At 39.9% G+C, this 19,588-nt stretch overlaps 2 protein-coding genes and 1 pseudogene across 6 annotated transcripts in view; 2 read left to right on the top strand and 1 right to left on the bottom strand.

Moving 5' to 3' along the window:
* Nucleotides 1–1,967, bottom strand: part of Dctn6 (dynactin subunit 6) — a 45,468-nt gene extending 43,501 nt beyond the window's left edge. For all 4 annotated transcript variants that reach the window (XM_071610254.1, XM_071610253.1, XM_027939295.2 and 1 more), the window contains exon 1: nucleotides 1,867–1,967. In XM_071610254.1, the coding sequence (XP_071466355.1) occupies nucleotides 1,867–1,889 (23 nt within the window). In that variant the 5' untranslated portion in view covers nucleotides 1,890–1,967. The remainder of the gene's footprint in view (nucleotides 1–1,866) is intronic.
* A 3,959-nt stretch (nucleotides 1,968–5,926) lies between these two features.
* Nucleotides 5,927–12,773, top strand: Mboat4 (membrane bound ghrelin O-acyltransferase MBOAT4). 2 transcript variants are annotated; one of them, XM_027939318.2, is made up of 3 exons: nucleotides 5,927–6,045; nucleotides 9,193–9,417; nucleotides 11,695–12,773. In XM_027939318.2, exons 1-3 carry the CDS (start codon nucleotides 5,927–5,929, stop codon nucleotides 12,656–12,658), a joined length of 1,308 nt encoding a protein of 435 aa, XP_027795119.1. In that variant the 3' UTR covers nucleotides 12,659–12,773. The 2 variants fall into 2 exon arrangements, 1 of the variants encoding a protein (XP_027795119.1); XR_011706932.1 differs by lacking the exons at nucleotides 5,927–6,045; nucleotides 9,193–9,417 and adding an exon at nucleotides 10,290–10,543 and having other exon boundaries at nucleotides 11,695–11,779.
* On the top strand, nucleotides 7,925–8,442 carry LOC139704993 (small ribosomal subunit protein eS24-like; annotated as a pseudogene).
* Nucleotides 12,774–19,588: the final 6,815 nt, after the last annotated feature.

Consider the following 19,588-nt stretch of genomic DNA (forward strand, 5'->3'; position numbering starts at 1 on the left):
AGAATCCCCAATATTCCCTAATATAAATGTAAAGCAATTCTCAAAATATTTTTTAAAATCACACTAATTTCTCTACTGATATGAAGAACTAAAAAAAGAAGCTTTCCCATCACAACACCTATTTTATAAAGATCTAAGTTAAAAAAAAATGTATACATACACACACACATATAAAATAGAAAAAAATGAACAATCCTTGGGTCTATTTCATGAAATGCTTGCAAGATGAGCCAGCTATATCTGATTCCATCATTTTATCTGGCACTGACTTTCTATAAGGAATAATTTAATGAAATTCTTCCAAGTGATCTTTCAGAATTATCCTATGTCCTGTCAAGAATCAATCTGCTGAAATCATAGAAAAAATATAACCTTCATACTGAGATCAAAAAAGAAAGAAAACTTTAGTAAGATAGAGCAGAGTAAAAAGAGGAAAATCATCTTTCAACCTTCTCAGATTATAGACAAGGAAACACATTCAGAGATTGGAATTTCTTAAAGCAAAGTTTATTGCTGGGGCATCATTGTCCTGTCATTAGTCATCTCTTTTCTGTTAGTTCAAAGTTGTCTGGAAACATCCTGTCACTCTACATATTTTTTTCTGTGATAAATGAATGATGCTGTTCTTGAACATATCACCATTCATAAATGCCACTTTTCTGATACTTTTCATTTGACGTGTTTTTTTTTTTTGTGTTAAAATGCAATGGTATTAAGCCCTGTTCAAATAACATTAGCTTCTAAAAAATTTCTCTTCTTTTAGGCCCTTTTTTTCTCATTGAAGTTTTTCATTCCCTCAATCCCTTCTCATTATTTAAATAGTGTCTCAAGTGGGGGTAGAAGAAACTCATACATGATCTGTCTTTAGATTTATGTCCTAAGAAGAGATCATAAGTAGTGTTTATGTCGCCATCTGCATGCTTCTTCGCGACGTACTTAACAATTAAACAAATTAAAACGTTGACCCCCGCTGGACCTCGGAGTAATGGGGTGCAGCGGGAAGAAGGCAGTTCCGAGGGGAGGGCAGGCATGCAGACTTATTAGAAGAAGTCAATAATACTTTCCTCTTCACCTTATGCTACGAATATACGGTATATAATATTTATAGTAATGCTTTTCTTTAGTTTGTGAAAAAAATTACAGATTACCCTCTAAGTGGAACAAAAGCCTAAATTTCAACTCATGGCACCAAAACCAATATCGGTTTTGCCAGAGTCAGCAGAGGGCGCTCAACACAGTTGCTTTCGGAAATGCTTTTACGTAGGCATTTCTCTAATCCAAGCTGTTTCTAGGTGGAATACCAAGAGTCCCTAGCGAAGAAGCAACCACAGTTCCTCTCCCCCACGTTGACAGGGAGCTCCTACACGCCTGGCAGAACCAGTCACAGACCTGGCCCAAGTACGGCCCCCTTTCTGACGCGCAACCTCGAATCAGTGTACACCTCCGCTCCCATCCTGAAGACCCAAAGGTTACTAGGGTGTGGCCAGCACTGGCGCCGGCGTCTTGCAACAAAGTCCAGCAAAAGGCCTTACGCGCACTGGCAACAAGAGTATGGGAGAAATAAAGGCGGTTTCACCCAGCGTCCGGGGAAGAGGCCGGGATCCTTCTGCGCAGGCGTGCTGCGGCAGAGGGCGTGAGAGAAGCAAGAACCAAAACGGCCGCGATACCAAATATGTATCCCTTCTCCGCCCTCTCTACCCCTACTGGGTCACCTCCTCTCAGCGGAAGCCAGGTCTTAGGTTTAGGTACCAATCAGCCCAAGCGCGCAGGATGAGACACCACCTCAGCCCCCAACACTGGCGACCAGAAATAGGTTCCCCCCGTGCGGAAAGTTGAGAACAATCTTTCCTCAAGCAGCAGACGCACCTCTTTTGAGTCTTCTCCGCCATTGTACGGGCCTGATCTACAGCTGGAGCTGAGATCAACACCACAGACTGGATAAAGCGACGATCTCTACAAGCGATTGGACAGCCTGACAGGATTGGGATGGGGCGGAGCCGCTGGGCCTGCGCGCGGCGTGGGCAGGGGCGGGGCCGGGGGAAGGCTCCGAAAGCTCGCAGATCTCGAGGATGGCGGTGTGCGCTGGGATGGGCTGCTACGCCTGGCCCACTGAGGACCTCAGCACTGACCAGGGGTGCATCGACTCGATTTTAAAACATTTATTCCAGCCCAGCTCACATCACTATGACCTCATTTTACTTTCTTACCACCTTTTGATACTTGTGATCACACTATGAAGGTGTCCCTCTGACCTCCCGAGTGTTCCTTTCAGTCTCCTTGCGATCTTCTATGTTAGAATTTCGCCTTCCGACCCGTGGCCCTTTTCTTAGTCTGAGTGATCTTATCTTTCCCATAGGTCAGTTGTGGCCCTCTACCTGCTGTTTTTTTTTTTTTTTTTTTTTTCAACTTAGTATTTCTAGTTCTGTGCTCTGCCGGGCTTCACACCTGATTTTAGATTGACTATTTGACACCTATTTGGATGCCTAAGTCTTATCAAATCGAAATCAACCACAATGGGAGCTTTTGATTCATGACCTTGCCCTCTTTCCAACCAGTTCCTTGATCTCCCTCTCAGTAAAGGAATTCACCCTTCTCCCGGTTGCTCAAGCAACTGGAAAGTCACCATTAGCACACCTCATCACCACATACTTAATTCACCTGCAAGTTTTTGTTGAAATTTATTTCTTCCACTTTGCACCATTTGCCCCACCATCTCTAATCTCCCTGCATGTTTCTCCACTGTTGTTCCTTCCATCTTTTAATTTTTTTTTTTTTGGTTGTAGAAAAACACAATATTTTATTTATAAACCCAGGGCCTCACACATATTAGGCAAGTTCTACCACTGAGCCACAACCCCAGCCCTGTTCCTTCCATCCTTGACCTGTAAAATCACTCCTACCCAGGTCATTCTCTTACAGCAAAACCATCCTTTAAAAATCAAGTTCAGAAACCATGCACACCTTTAATCCTGTTGTCTGGGAACATCCTGCTACTCTACATATTTTCCTGTGATAAATGAATGATGCTGTTGAACATATCACCATTCATAAATGCCACTTTTCTGATACTTTTCATTTGACGTCGGTTTTTGTGTTAAAATGGAATGTTAGTAAACCCTGTTCAAATAAAATTAGCTTCTACAGAATTTTTCTTGTTTTAGGATTTATTTTTCATTGAAGTTTTTCAGTCCCTCAGGGAATGGGAGGCTGAGGCAGGAGGATCAAAAATTCCAGGCTAGTCTCAGCAACTTAGCCAGGCCCTAAGCAACTTAATGAGACCCTGTCCCAAAATTAAAAAAAAAAAAAAAAAAAAAAAAGAAAGAAAAGAAAAAAGGGCTAGGGATGTGGCTCAGTGGTTAAGCACCTCTGGGTTCAATCCTTGGTAATCAAAAAATAAAACAAAACAAAAAATCCAATTATTTACTTCCCATTCTTTAAAAAATCTTTCCATAACTTGTCTCTGGATGAGATCCAGCCAGACTACATCTCTTGTCTTGCATTTCATGCTTCTCTTCCTCTTTCAGAGGGCCCCATTTTTTTTTCTCCAAGAAGCCAAACTGACTTTCCACCCTCAACTGCTTCCAATTGTCCTCCACCCCTAACATCTGACCTCAGATGTCACATACTCAGTGTTCAACTAGAGAAACAGAACCAGCCAAAGACATATATCGAGAGGTTTATTGCAAAGGATTGGTTTATGTGATTGTGGGGCCCTGGCTGGGCAAGTCCAGAATCTGTAGACCAAGCTGGAACTCTTATACAAAGGGTGTAACTGCTGTCCACAAGTGGAATTTCTTCTTCAGGGAAGCCTCAGTTTGTTCTTAAGGCCTTTCAACTGTTTGGATCAGGTGTTAGATCAGGACGCAAGAAAAGACCACTGACTCCAATTAAAATCAAATTAAAGCAAGCTTGTTATTTCGACTGGCCAGGCTGCTCTCCCACCCCAAACCGCAGGAACAAGACAGCACCGCAGCCTTCTTGCAGCCCAGCTTCATAGCCCAGAAAGTTACACAAAGCGGGGTTACAGATAACAAAACTTTGACGAGCATAATATTTTTGCTGGCTCTGGCATCAGAATTTATGAAGGTCATTAGAGCCTCAGAGAGGGTCATTATCTGGCCAGGGAAGGCCAAGATTTATGACGAGTCACTAAAGTTTCAGAGAGGGCTGCTATCTGGTCAGAGAGCCAGGCATGGGTGAGTTCAAGGCATGGGCAGACATTCCAAGCAGGTTCAGAATTTGTAGTAATTTATAGTAAAGCCAAAATTAGCTTTTCATGGCTTTGTGGCGAGGTGGCTCCCAATTTTAAGAGAAAAATCAGGTTGGGTCTATCACAGGCCCACAAAGATTACCTAGAATAATCTAGGATAAACTCCCTTCCTTAAAATCAACTTGTTATGGATTTTAATCACATTCACAAAACACCTTCACATAGCACTTATATTAGTGTTTGATTGGAAGACTGAATATTGTAGCCTTGCCAAATTGATGGAAAAAAAAGAATCATTATACTCAGGAAGACACTCCTTGGTCATCTGTCTCAGGCCATCTTAGCTGTTCTAACAAACTACTTTAAATGGGGTAATTTATAAAGAAAAGAAATTTATTGCCCACAGTTCTAGAGGCTAGGATATTGAAAATCTAAGCACTGGAGATTGTGTGTCTGGTAAGGGCCCAATCCTCATAGCTAATGCCTCTGCTGCATCCTCAGATGGTGGAAAGGGCAAACAGGTTCACTCAGGCCCTTTTATGAAGATGCTAATCTCATTCATGAGGGCAGAGTCTTTGTGACATAACCACCTCTAGTTTTTCTTGCTTTCCATTGCTGTGACAAAATACCTGTTGTAGAAAATACCAATCCTGCCAAGGCTACTTGCTCTTTCATGTCTCTTTGTAGATGAAAAAACAGCTTGTTAGGGATAGCCCTATAATGCCCAGGGCTCAGCAGATGGATCTCCACTAGCTGAAAATTGTCCTCTCATTCTTCTTTTGGCTCTAGGAAGTCTTCTGTATTACTTGTTCATAGCCGAAAGAAAATATTATTTAAAAATATTTCTTCTCCACATTTTTGCTTCTGCAAAACCTTTTTTTAATTTTTTTAATTTCTTACATACATGACAGTGGAATGCATTACAATCATAATTATCCATTCACAACACAATTTTTCGTAACTCTGTATATAAAGTATGTTCACGTCAAATTATGCCATTATACATGAGCTGTCATTATTATTACTATTATTATTATTATTTTGCATTACAATTCTTAATACACCTTTATACCACCAAAACCCTTTAAACTTTAACAAATATTTATGGAGTACAAAGTACATATGCAGCACTTCTCTGAGTGCTGGGAGTATAACACCAAATAAAACAAAGTCCTTCCCTTGTAGAGCTCACATTTTGCCTTTAAAGGGCAGGAAACAAACTAACCAAGAAATAGATACACAAGGGATGCTGATATGAAAAAAAAGTAATGGAAGAGAGTGGTAGTTAGAAAGGGAAAATCTTGTTTTCTGCCTTTAGAACCTGCTTCCCTCTTCCTGGTCCTGTTCTTGTTCTTCTTCTCAGTCCAAGGAATTGTTTGAATACAACTGGAAAATGAGATTTTGTTTTCATTAACTTAGTGAAGAAAATATGACAGTATGATGACTGGAAAGGCAAATAATGTGCTATGTAATCTAAAAACCACAGCTTCTCAAAGCAGAGTAATAAGACCGAGATGTGTTTTGGTTTCCATGGAGCAGTTTCCTTTATCAGAAAGTCAATTTTTTGTTCTACTTATCGCCAGTGCTTTTGTTTTGATTTTGCTTAGCCAGATCTTCCTAAAACATATAAAAAGACCAGAGAGCCTGGCTGTGGTTTCTCTTGCAGGAAGGCACCAATTAAGGATTCTAGCAGGACAGTGTATGTTCCAGTTCAGAATGGATTGGCTTCAGCAATTCTTCCTCCATCCTGTGTCACTTTATCAAGGGGCTGCTTTTCCTTTTGCACTGCTGTTTAATTATCTCTGCATTATGGATTCATTTTCCACTCGGGCCAGGTAGGCTGGATGGCTAATTTTGCTCTTATGCCTGGGAATACTATAATAGAAAGCAAAGAGTGGACGGCATCTGTGAAGATTACGTACTAATTACACTTATTTTTTAGCTCACTATCCCTGCCACTGGTTGTTTGTTTCTTGACAATGAATATATATCACAGAGTAAAACTGACCTGGAAATTGATATCATATCTACATTGACTCAAAATTGGATAGGTTCACATTCAGTGGGAAATGGATGCAAAATAAACGGGGGTGGGGGGTGAGATGGATGTTAAGATGGAAGAGGAAGTCTCCAAATGTATCTCTCTGGGCCAACCATAAATCCCAGATATTCTTGAGCAGTCCTAACTTTATTTTCAATAAAATTAAATATCATATTAAGTAATACTAATGTTACATTTATAACAATGTGATTTAAAAATGTCTTTGATTTCTCAGAACAATGTCAAACAAATCTTAATAGATTAGTGTATCTCAATTTCAGGTTCAAAAATTGTCACTAGAGATTTGTTAAGTTGATTGCAATGATTTTTTTTATGTCCAATAACTTCAATACATTGGAGATAGTACCCATTTTTAAAAAATGTTCAGTGGAATATTCTTTTGAAAAGTGAAAATTCATTGCCCTAAGGCCACCTCCTAATTGTTCTCTAACTTTGGAAATAAGACTTTTTTATATATCAGGATTTCTTTTCTTTTTTTCCTTTTTTTTTTCTTTTCTCTCTGCCCCCTACTCCCCCAGAGCTGGAGATACAATCTTAGGACTCCTGCACTTGGTAAGCATTCTGTCATTTGCACTACATCTGGGCCCTAATGGTGTTTCTTAAATAAAATCTAGCTACATTTGATAATCACTTGGGGTTGTTGAGTTTCATTAAACTGAGTTTTCACTAAACTCCTTTCTTCACAGCTAGTTGATGATCCTTACTTTCATTTTTGGGATATGACAGTGGGGAAATATTTATCAAGAAGTTTCTATTGAGAATCACAAAATACTAAAGCAGAACTAGTAAAAAAAAAAAAAAAAAAAGAGTTAATTCCCAGGGAGTCACATTAAAGGTTTAACATTACTCAAGAGAGAGTCAGCCTACGGAACCCTCACTCCTTGACTACTGAGTGTCCTTGTATAGAAGAGTAAAAACTTTCTGAGGTGCCCTTTCCTTATCTGTAAAACAGAAATAATAATGCCTCTTTCAGGGCCTTATTTTAAGGATTAAATAATACTATCTTATAAAGGATTATTAACACAATACCTGGAATGGAATGAAATGGAAAGCACTCTATAAATTATATATTTTAATGTTTCTAAGTCCCTGAGGGCAGTTGCCTCTGGACAGGAGGCTTTTTTCAAGCTTCTCCTTCTATTGTGTTAGGAATCAGTGTCCTCCCATCCTGCCCTTATTTTCCCAAAGGAAGTGAGGGCTTAGGCCACAGTATGAACTGGGATATTGTGGGGATGAGTCACCCCAAACACAGGCTCAAAAGTCCAGGAATGGCCCAAGGTTTTTGTCACTTGCAAATGACAGAGCCTTTCACAATGAGGAATTTACCATGCTTTTTGGGGAAAGTAATTCCTGCCAACCTGTGCCTGGCACTGTGTCATAGAGTCGCTATATACATCTGTGACAGTGTTTCCTGCTTCTGAGGTGTTAGAGAAAATGTGGGCTTCTTTAACCCACCTTTCCTTTCCCTTATCAGTCCATGTTGCACACTGTTTCTGATCCCTTCATTCAGCTTTATTAATTCAGCACCAATTTAAGAAAAACCACATAATGCAGAAAGAACCTAGTCTGCATAACATGAACTCTCCCATGCTTCTGCAGATCCTTATCTACTTGGCTTCTGAGGGAGGCATGGTCCACAAGCCATTTCTTTGATGTGGGTACTTTACAACCCTGGGGAAACAAAACAAAACAACAATTGTACTTTCCTCCCTGGCTGCCTGAGGATCCACCAGTATCATGGAGACAAAGAAACTGTCCAGACCAGGAAGTTCATGACCAACTGACTACTTCAGTGGAAATGAGTGGTCACTGATGTCCTGTACCCTAGGGAGGCAATAGTACCAAGAAAGAAATTTGGAAAAAACTAGCCCAAATGCACAAAATCACACCTGATGTCATCTTTGTATTTGAGTTAGAACCCTGTTTTTGTAGTGACAATTGTTGTGTTGGAACATACAAAGAAAAATGAACCCAAACCCAGACTTGTAAGATATGGCTAGTAGGGGAAGAAAAAGACCTCAAGAAAATGGCCAAAGGAATGTGGGAACAGAATGAAAAAGTCAGGGGGACTAAGAAGACCAATGTTGGTACTAGGAAAAAGGAAGACAGATTCTGCAACAACTTGATCTCCACATTTTTCATAAGAGGATTGATAAACTTAAATAGATAGACTTAAAAACCAGAATCAAATCATGAATTCATAAGAGCTAAAGTTCAGCAAGGATGAAGGGGAGATTTAAAAGATTTCATCATTGAGTTTTCAAACATTTATCCAAAGGAAGTATTGAGTCTTTTATATATCCTGGGATCTCTAAAATGTTTTGGGGCAGTGCAAACCCTATGAGAAGGAAAGACACTTGGGGGCTGGAGTCCTGGCTCAGCAGTAGAGCGATCGCCTGCTGTGGGCGGGGCCCTGGGTTCGATCCTCAGCACTACATAAAAATGAAGGTATTGTGTCCAACTACAACTAAATAAATAAAATATTAAAAAAAAGAAGAAAGACACTTCATGAGAGCAGGTCTAGAGAGATCTTCTGGATCCTCCACACTGGATTCACATCACTTCTCAGTCAGACAACCCACCAGTAGCTTTTAAAGATGCCTCTACCAGCAAGCCCTCCAGAATTTCTAGAGCCAGTAGTGGAATACTTTGGATGGGAAGCACTTGAATGGTGGGTACCCCCTTAAGAGAGGGGTTGCCAGAGTCACCTGGGCAGGAGTCAGGGTTTGTCTCCTGAGGTAGTCGTTTACAAGTTGGCCCTGGCTTTTTCTCCCATGTTTGTTTCCTTCAGAAGAATGAAAGGAAGGCTTTGGTGTGATAACATCATGCTTTTTTTTAGATGTTATATTGGGGCCTACCTCAGTTGGCTTCCCTGGAATGACTTTTGATGTGATTCATTTGTCTGTCCTTTTTCTTTCAGGTACCTCTTTCTCCTGGCTGGAGGAGGTGCCCTGGCCTTGGCTGCCATGGGTTCATTTGCCCTGCTTGTTTTTATCCCTGCTTTCTGTACCGTGGTTTTGGTCTCTTCTCTTGGCCCACAGGAGGTCCACAGGCAAACTTTCTTCTTTCAGATGAGCTGGCAGACCCTGTGTCACCTGGGTCTGCACTACACCGAGTATTATCTGCAAGAGACTCCTTCCACAAGGTAAAGCACCCTGCTCATTTGGTTGTGCTTAGCTGACCTGGGGTTTGCTTGCACCATAGTTATGGAGAGAACATGAGTGCTGAATTTGAATCCTAATTTTTTCACATTTGAGGAGTGTGGTCTTGAACATGTTATTTAGCTTCTCTCAGACCCTGTCTCTTTTTCTAGAAAAAAAAATGTGGGGCTAGTAATACCTATTCTGCAAGAGTGTTTTGAATGTTAGAAATAATGAATGTAAGTATAATTGTTTGATGACACATAGCTAGTACTTGTTGTCTATGTAGCACAGTGTCTGGCACTTAGTTATAATTGTCATTGTAACAGAGAGGAAGGATGAAGCAGGAGTCCTAGAGGCTTATCTGGAAGTGACAGCACAGTTTGCTCATCTCTGTATGGTAGGTTTAAACACACAGCCAGAAAGTATAGATCCACTGTGAACCCTGGGTGCCTTCCCATGGCAGCTGCTGAGAAAGAGGCAGTTTACTGGGTAAGAATTTTATCTTCATACAGACTTCCAAGAAGAGTCTTCTCCCAAGAAGGGAGGTCATCCAATCTAGGAATAGACAAAAACAATAACCAAGAGCTAATTGCAATCTAGAGAAATGTTTTCATGAGTCAGTGAGATCACCAAGATTAGGGAAATGAGTATCTTTGTGCTTTTGAGGCCTAATGTTTCCGGTTTCCTCTACTTATTGGCTGGTGTGGTTCTCTGTGTCACTTAGAGAACAGAGGCTGTGGTTCTTCTATGATGATGATGTTGTTGTTGTTGATGATGATGATGATAATGATAGGAGGAAGAGGAGAAGGATGATATTCATGATGATGACAGTTTTCACCAAAAGCTTCAGGCTTGCTTCTCTGAGGATAAGACAAGATGGCAACTGGGCAGACATAGGAGGTACTGAATGGGCTGTGGTGAATCAGGATTTTAGTAGGAAGCCAGAACCTGATAGGGGCTGGAAGGGCGAGTTGAACAGGAACTGGCTGGATGAAAGGAAGGTTGAACCACACCTGAAATGAGAATGTGTATTAGTCTGCTAGAGCTGCCATAAAAAAGCACCACAGAATGGGCAACTTACACAACAGAACTTTATTTCTTCACAATTCTGGAGGCTGGAAGTTCAAGGTAAATGTGTGGGCAGGATTGGTTGCTCCTGAGGCCTCCCTTCTTGACTTTCTTTTCTGTGTCTTTCCCCTGGTTTATGTCTGTATCCTAATCTCCTCTTCTTATGAGGCTTTAGTTCTGTTGGATTAGAACCCATCCAGGTGACCTCACTTTAATTACCTCTTTAAAGACCCTGTCTCAAATACAGTCATACTTGGAGCTACTAGGGGTTAGAACCTCAGTATATGAATTATTTTCTGGGGGGGGGGTACATATTTGGCTCATAATAGAAGGTGAGTTAGCAGGCTGGAGGCATTTGGAGGCTGCATGACTGTCAGGACGAGGGGGTCAGATTTCCTTAAATCTTCAGATATACAGATGAGAACAGCTGTGTTTGGGCAGCAGTGCTGTTTTCTTGCCACAGGATGACTTTCCTGATTATAGAAGGTTCCACTGTAATTTTCACTAATTGTTCTCCTAAATAATCTTGTTAGCAAGCTCTTCCCCATGTTGAAGCAGTGAGAATTCAGGTGGTTGGTGAGGAACCAAATTCCAATTGCTAATGATTCACCACATACCCTGAACCATTCCTCAGCATAAATCCCAGATCATGCAGAATCTTGCAGTCAGGGCCTGAGTAATTTAAAATCTGCAACTTCCTGTAATATTTTTACTACTAAGTGTTTGTTTGTTCTGTGGCAAATTTCTGATCTAAATTTTTTTTTGGGGTACTGGAAATTGAACTCAGGGGCACTCAACCACTGAGCCACATCTCCAGCCCTATTTTGTATTTTATTTAGAGACAGGGTCTCACTGAGTTGCCTAGTGCCTCACTTTTTTGCTGAGGCTGGCTTTGAATTCGAGATCCTCCTTTCTCAGCCTCCCCAGCTGTGCCTGGCTCTGATCTAAATCTTTATAAGCCATTCTTAGAAATATTATAAATATTAATTTATATTTGTTTAAAATATTCTTCATTGTACTCTTATTTGTATCTCTAATGATTAATTTCCCCATTTTACCTTTTGATCCTGTCTGGAGTAGTGTGTATGGTTCTGAATTTATCAAAGGGTTTTTATGGGGCATGATTCTCTATGGGGGTCATGTGTGGCAGACTGGAATGGGAGAGAGAATAAATATGAGATGTTTCTACATTTAAAAAAATTCTCTTTCAGGTTCTACATCACTCTTTCTTCCCTCATGCTCTTGACCCAGAGGGTCACATCTCTCTCTCTGGACATTTGTGAGGGGAAAGTGGAGGCTGCAGTAGGAGGCATCCAGAGCAGGAGCTCTTTGTCTGAGCATCTATGTAAGGCTCTGCCCTATTTCAGCTACTTGCTCTTTTTCCCTGCTCTTCTGGGAGGCCCTTTGTGTTCCTTCCAGAGATTTCAGGCTCGTGTTCAAGGGCCCAGCTCTTTATGTTCCAGGATTTCTTTTTGGGCTCTGACTTGGAGGGGCCTGCAGATTCTTGGACTGGAGTGCCTAAAGGTGGCCCTGAGCCAGGTGGTGAGTGAAGGAGCAGGACTGACAGGTTGCCAGCAACTTGAGTGCATTTATGTCATGTGGTCCACAGCTGGTCTCTTCAAACTCACCTACTACTCTCACTGGATCCTGGATGACTCTCTCCTTCATGCAGCGGGCTTTGGGTCTGGGCTCAGTTCAAGCCCTGGTGAGGAGGGATATATCCCTGATGCAGACATTTGGACACTGGAAACAACCCATAGGATATCTCTGTTCACAAGAAAGTGGAACCAAAGCACAGCTCGGTGGCTCAGACGGCTCATATTCCAGCACAGCAGGGGCTGGCCATTGTTGCAGACCTTCGCATTCTCCGCCTGGTGGCATGGACTCCATCCAGGACAGGTACTTGGTTTTTTTTGCTGGGCCGTGATGGTAGAAGCTGACTACCTGATTCACACCTTTGCCAATTTATTTATCAGATCATGGCTTATGAGACTTCTCTATAGAGCCCTCACCTGGGTCCATACCCAGCTCATCATTGCCTACATAATGCTCGCAGTGGAAGTCAGGAGCCTCTCCTCTGTCTGGTTGCTGTGTAATTCTTACAACAGCTTCTTTCCAATGGTGTACTGTATTTTGCTCTTTCTATTACTGAAGACAAAACATAAATTTAACTGATATCTTTCTCTGCCTTTCATCCTACGCTCCCATGAAACAGAGTTTAGAAGTTGCTACATGATGCAATGATGATGTGTGTCTTTCAATTTTTCAATAATAAAAGTTTTAAGTATTAGATGGACATACCTTGTGATTTGCCATAAAAATTTGCGTGTTGGACTGGGAACGCATAGTTCAGTGATAGAGTGCTTGCCTGGTGTATTCAAGGCCCTGGGTTTGGTCACCAGCATTGCAGGAAAAAGAAAAAACAAAGAATTGTGTGTCTACTTTAACAAGCTATTTTGTTACCACTGAGGATATAAAACAGAAATAAACATGGCTTCATTCCTTAGAGTTTGCTTTCTAGGTATGGAAGCAAAATAATAAAAATACAAATTACATTGAACCACATGGAAAATGGTATATACATGAACATCCAAAAATTGAGTTCATTTGGCCCACTTAATCCTGGAATGTGAACTTTGGCAATACTGTATTAGTTTGCTTTTCATAACCATGATGAAATATATGAGACACACTAACTTAGGAAGAAAAGGAGGCTTATTTAGCCCTTGGTTTTGGAGGTTCAAAGTCCAAGATTGAAAGAGCCTCACTGGTTTGGCCTCTGGTAAGTGCCTAATGATGGATGGTGTCACACCATGGCAGGTATGTGTATGGGGGCAAAGGATCACCTCTCCAACAGGAAGCCAGAGAGCTGGTTGGGGCCAGGATCAGGCTTTTATAACACCTCAGGAGAACTATCAAATGGTTTCATGAGAATTAGTTTGATCTCATTAGTGGGAATACTCTCAATTAACCTCCTAGTGGATTCTACCTCTTGAAAGTTCCACTGACTCCCAACATCACCATCCTGGGCACCAGGCCTCTTAAAGGATAACCACCACAACAAAAGCAAAACAAAATCTCCACTGTATTATCATTCATATATATAATAATATATATACATACACATAATATGAATTAGATACTCATCTGTTATGGTTCATATATGAGGTGTCCCCCAAAAGTACATGTGTGAGACAATGCAAGAAAGTTTAGAGGTGAAATGAATGATTGGGTTATAAGAACTTTAACCTAATCAGCGAATTAATCCCCTAATAGGAATTAGCTGGGTGGTAACTGCAGGTAGGTAAGGTGTGGCTGGAGAAGGTGGGTCCTTGGGACTTGCCTTTGAAGTCTATATTTTGTCTCTATTGAGCAGAGCAGTCTTTCTCTGTTTCCTGGTGCCAAGTCCTAAGCTACTTTCCTCCACCACACACCTCCATCATGATGTTTTGCCCCATGTCAGGCCCTGAGGAATGGATTTAGCCACCTATGAACTGAAACCCATGAAACCATAGGCCCCAAATAAAGTTATCCTCCTTTAAAATGTTCTTGTTAGGTCTTTTGATCACAACAATGAAGAAATTGACTAAAACACTCCTCCTTATTCATAAGTTTGAAACATTTGGTCTAAACTTGGAAATTTGAATGATTAGATCTGATAATGGAAAGACTGACATTATTCTCAGACAGAATAATAGGTGATATTCTACTTATGATTTGATAACTACTTATATAATTGTTAAATATAAAACTGACTCAAAATGGGAACACTCTAATAGCAGGAATAAATGCTATTTTAGTAGAATTTTGAAAGTGAGTCTTATTCTTTTTCCTTTGTGTATCCTAAATAATTCCCTCTGTTTCTTCCTTTGATAGGATTTAAAATACACTAAGAACTTGAACTTGAACTTCCAAACTTTAAACTGATGCAATAAGATTTAACAAGCACTTTCACACTACTGCCACATCTGTGGGCACCTGAACTCAGTGGTAGAGAACATATTTAGCATGCACAAGGTCCTGGGTTCAATCTCTAGCACCAAACAAAACAAAACAAAACAAAAAAACAAAAATAAAACTCCAGGGAAATACTGGGGAGTGATACTGGGCAAATTATATTGTCATATTGTGTGCATGTACAAATATGTAGCAATAAATTCCACCATTTTGTACTACTATAATGCACCAATAAATGGCAAAAATAAAACCTACCCTCCTCTAGGCAATGGCAATGAAGAAAACTGGGTTTGGTGTACTAATTACATTTTATTCTTTTAAAAAATATTTGTTTTTTAGTTGTAGTGGAAACAATACCTTTATTTTATTTATTTATATGTGTTGCTGAGGATTGAGCCCAGGGCCTCACGAGTGCTAGGCGACTGCTCTACCACTGAGCCATAGCCCCAGCCCCCTACATTTTATTCTTATATTTACTAAAACAAACATATTTGTTTAGAAAAAAGTATTTGTATACTACTTAAAACCATCTGCTTACCCAGGTGACATGTCACACCATAAAAAGCATCATATAGGGACTGAGGATACAATTTAATCATAGAGCAAATGCTGAGCCCCAGTTGAGATCTATTCTACACCTGAATCTATGGATACTGAATTGATAGGGTAAGAAATCTATACAGCCCTCCCTCAGCCCATAAATGTCTCTGGAGAAAACAACCATTCAAACAGTACTCCATGAAATCTGAGCATTAGTTGAATTCTGGCACCTAAAATTTATATGCTACCAAGCAACTATTCTCAGTTCCGAGTATAGATTTGAGCTCACTGGAGGTTTTTATGCAAATATTTAATGTTTAGGTCATGTGATGTCCAATAAGTGGCATTGGCAGATATTGAGCACTTGACATGTGAGTAGGCCCTCATGTTGAAATGGCAATAATTTTGGATATACGGCATTAAAGGATATTAGTTAAAGTGCTTTGCATCTTTCTCATTGAAGTTTAGAAGTACATCTACAGGGATATTTAAGAACATATGCATGGTTCTCCTGGTTTCTTTGTGTAGCATTTGCTGAAAATATGGCTTCTCAAACTAGAATGTATATTAAATTCCATGGAAGTATCATTAAAATGCAATTCTAACTCTATAGGACTGGGCAGTCAATTGTAGGCTGGACCTGAGTAATTGCTAATTTACTTTTTTTATATTCTTTCCCAGAGATCAGGGCATTGAATATAGACATAGCCAACAATCAATACACCATTTCTGAGGAACTAAAGCATGTCCACCAGGATATTTCAAACATAAACACACAGCATGCTGAGAGACTCAAACATGTAATCTATGTCCAAAGCTTCATTTAATTCACCTCCAGTCATCCCTATTATTTGTGAACCTGGGTATAAGCAAACAATGGTTTGTGGGTGTTTGCAAAGACACTTTTAATCAACAAGTAGCATTCTACTAAATTTGTTTAGAATGTGGTTTCTGGTTTCAGAATTGAAGTGCTCCTATCAGCCAGCACTGTGCTATTAACTACTCTCTGGGTGACCCTGCTTATGCTACTTAGGGATACTTCTGATTATCATATTTTTGAATTATGTCCTTTTATGTCATTAGTGATGGATTCCATATCTTTTCACTCACTGACGTTTTGAGGCTGAGTCACTGTGCTCAAATTTTGCTTCTACAAATCCAATGAAAATTATCATGGCTTCCTGAGTATCTGTCTTGTTATGAGTCTGGGAACTGTCATATTTCATTTACCCTGATTAAGGTAAATATGCTTCCCCTGCATTAACTAACTATTTTAATTATTGAAGTCTTTGCTTCAAGTGCCTCATTTAGTTTTTTTTTTTTTGCAAATACACTTTTATCCACAATAATATTTATAAACAAATCACTTTGTGCTCAAAGTTTAAAACTTTCCCACTTGGTACACATGTGAGACACAGCAGAAAAGTGTGGAATATTTCCTAAATCAAGTTTCACAAATCCAATCATCCTTTTTCTGTGGCAAACAGCATAGTACCCCTCACTGGATAGGTTTAAACTAAAAAAGGTTTATTTTTGCTCACAATTCTCATTCAAGGTTGAGAGGTCACACTCTGCCTCTGGCAGAGTCCTGAGGCAGTGCAGGGCAGCACATGCCTAGAGACCAGGAGCCACTAGTGACCCAACCATCTGGCTTTTAGAGCAGATCTGCTTTTAAGATAAACCATTAACCAATGAATTAAGTGCATTTTTTTTTTGATACTGGGCATGAAACTCAGAGCACTCAACCACTGAGCCACATCCCTAGCCCTATGTTTGTATTTTATTTAGAGACAGGGGGTCTCACTGAGTTGCTTAGCACCTCGCTTTTTGCTAAGGCTGGCTTTGAACTCACGATCCTCCTGTCTTAGCCTTCCAAGCTGCTGGGATCACAGGCTTGTGCCATTGCACCTGGCAAATACATTTTTCACTTATGATTTTTTTTTAAACTTTTTGCATTTATCAGACATAGTCCCATCTTATGTCAAGGGAGTATGGGTGGTAAAAAATATATGGTGTATATGCATCCAGTTCAAAAATGGACAAATCCCTGCGTAATATGAAGATAGAAGATGTATTTTCACCGTTTTTATTAGACCAGTGCTTTTTGGTGTTAGAAAACCTGAAATTTAATTTCCAGTTTAGGTTATGCCTCTGGTATCAGATGCTCTGTGGGGAGCCACACTGAATGACCACGCCTTCCAATCTTGATGCACCAGGCTCTGGCCAACCATGCATTCATTGTGGCTTGGGCAGTGACCTGCTTGGATAGCAAGGTCACTTCTTTGTGAGCATAACTTTAGGGTTGAGTTACACTCACCTGTTCTCTTGTAATCCTACCCCTTCTGCCCTATTATGGATAGAAGTTTCTAAGAACAGTGTCCCCCCCAATAAAAGCTGACTTCCAAGTGTACTCTCTCTCTTGTCAGCCTCTCGTGACTTTCTCTTGCTCTCCCTTTTGAGGATCCTGAGGCCAAGAGCCGAGGAAGCTGTCCTGAAGCTTGTATAAAGGTAAATTGTGTCTGTTTTATTTTGTATCCCTACAAATTCACATGAGCGACCTTTGTTCAGCTGCCTGCGCTGGTCAGGTGCGGCAATGCTCTGCTCACCCATTCTGCCCTTGGGTGCCATGGGCACCTATTACTCTTTCCGCCCCTTGCAAAAGATTTCTGCCTATAGTTACTACACAGTATGAAAATTATTAACCCATCAAATAGATTAATCCACTGAGGAAGTTATAGCTCTCATAATCTCAACATTTACCTCTGAGCATTGTTATATTGGATATCATGTTTCCAACACATGAGCTTTTGGGGCGTACTTCATATCCAAACAATGACATTCCCTAACAGTGTAGTATAACAGCTCTTAATATTAACATTTTAGGAGGCATTAAGATTTAAATGTAAAAGAAACCACCAATTGAACATTCAAAAGTTTTTACCCACTAAATAAAAGCATGTAATATTTATACACTCATGTATATATTGGAATATCTATAATACATATACAAACACACTTATATAACATATACTAATATAATACACATTATTAAATACAAATTTATAATAATATAGCAAAATGTAGTATATGATAATGAAGTTAACCTCAATTTAACTTTGTTTATTATATAAAATGTCCTCCTAGAAGTCAAGTATGCTTAGTAACCACTACTAAAAAATAATGCACTGAAAAGAAATTTCTAAATAAAAGTAATTCTTTTCACTTGAAATTCAACATCATGTAAAAACATAGCAGAATTCGGAAATTTTGTTTCTTAATATGTGTGATGAAAATGATTCAAAAGTACCAATTGTGTGCTATTGTTAAGAGCCAATGCTGTTCATAGTAATTATACATATTTTTAATTTCTGAAAACTAGTTTATTTAAATTAGGTTTTAAATACATCACATAACATTAAAATTGGAAGGGAAATAGAAAAACATAAATCAGTTTAATATTTCACATGGCACTGGGCAGCTGTGGCTGGTGAGTTGCAAGCTCTATAGCTAGCTGCATGACTGATAATATTAGTTTGGTACTTGTTTCCTTGTGAAAAGTTTAACTGATATTAGACTGACCTCACATTCTATTGTTTTGGACACCCCTTAGCTAGAATATGTCTAGTCAAAAAGAAAACCTTTGTGGAAAGCCAGATGTTGCATCACCTCACTGGAAGGAAGGTGATCTGAGGTCTGCCCACCTGGTCAGGTAAGAGACACCAGGAACTCTTTTTAATATCAAAGGTTCCCCCTAGTGATATAGCTGCCATTGTTGCCTTATCTCATCCTCTTCTTATTGTTCAGGTCATGTTACTGTTAGGGAAGGGGACTCTTGTTCAGGGAGAGCTGAGGAACTTCTGGCCAGACACAGCCATCTGTGATCCTGGGGCTCTGGGTTTTGTTGAAACATCATGTTATTGCTTTGTTTCAGGGTGGACACTGCCAGGCACCTACCTCTTGACTTCTATTTAAATGAGGGACTTCTAGACTACTGACTGCATGACTCTTTTTAGTTTATTGCATGAAAGAGTTATATTCGTCCAAGTTAAAAGCAAACCCCAAATGGTTTACATTATACAAGCTTTGAGGGGTTTAAACTTGTGATAAGGAAAAGAAGGGAAATTCTACTCACTGCAAGGTAATCCTCACTTAAGCTTCAGTGAGCCATAAGCACTTAAAACTCATGATCGTCCTTGCTCAGTCCAATCTCTACCAGGAACTACCCTATGTCCTTGTGCTGGTCACCCAGTAGCTGAATTACTTCCTGATATGCTCAATTACAGTACTATTGCAGGCAAATTCTTCTTAAATGCCTTCTCTAGTTTCTGTTGAATTCTTATTTGGATATAATCCTTAATGCCAGCAGGAAGCAGGTCATACAGTATTATTCCTTTTTCCTGCTAGAAACAACTGAGGAAACTTCCTCTGCATAAGGCAGCTATGGAAGAAGAGGGGTGGGGGGATGCAGCATTGGGAAGCAAGGGTGCTCAAGAGGGAGGCTGCTCTGTCTTCATTGGTGGCTCAGTGGCTGGGTCTTAATAAATCTTAAGTAAAGATGCCATCAGTATTCCAATAATTTATAAAATTTGTTCCATAAAGTGGTAATTG

Source organism: Marmota flaviventris, chromosome 3 (assembly GCF_047511675.1).
Source record: "Marmota flaviventris isolate mMarFla1 chromosome 3, mMarFla1.hap1, whole genome shotgun sequence".
Lineage (NCBI taxonomy): Eukaryota > Metazoa > Chordata > Mammalia > Rodentia > Sciuridae > Marmota > Marmota flaviventris.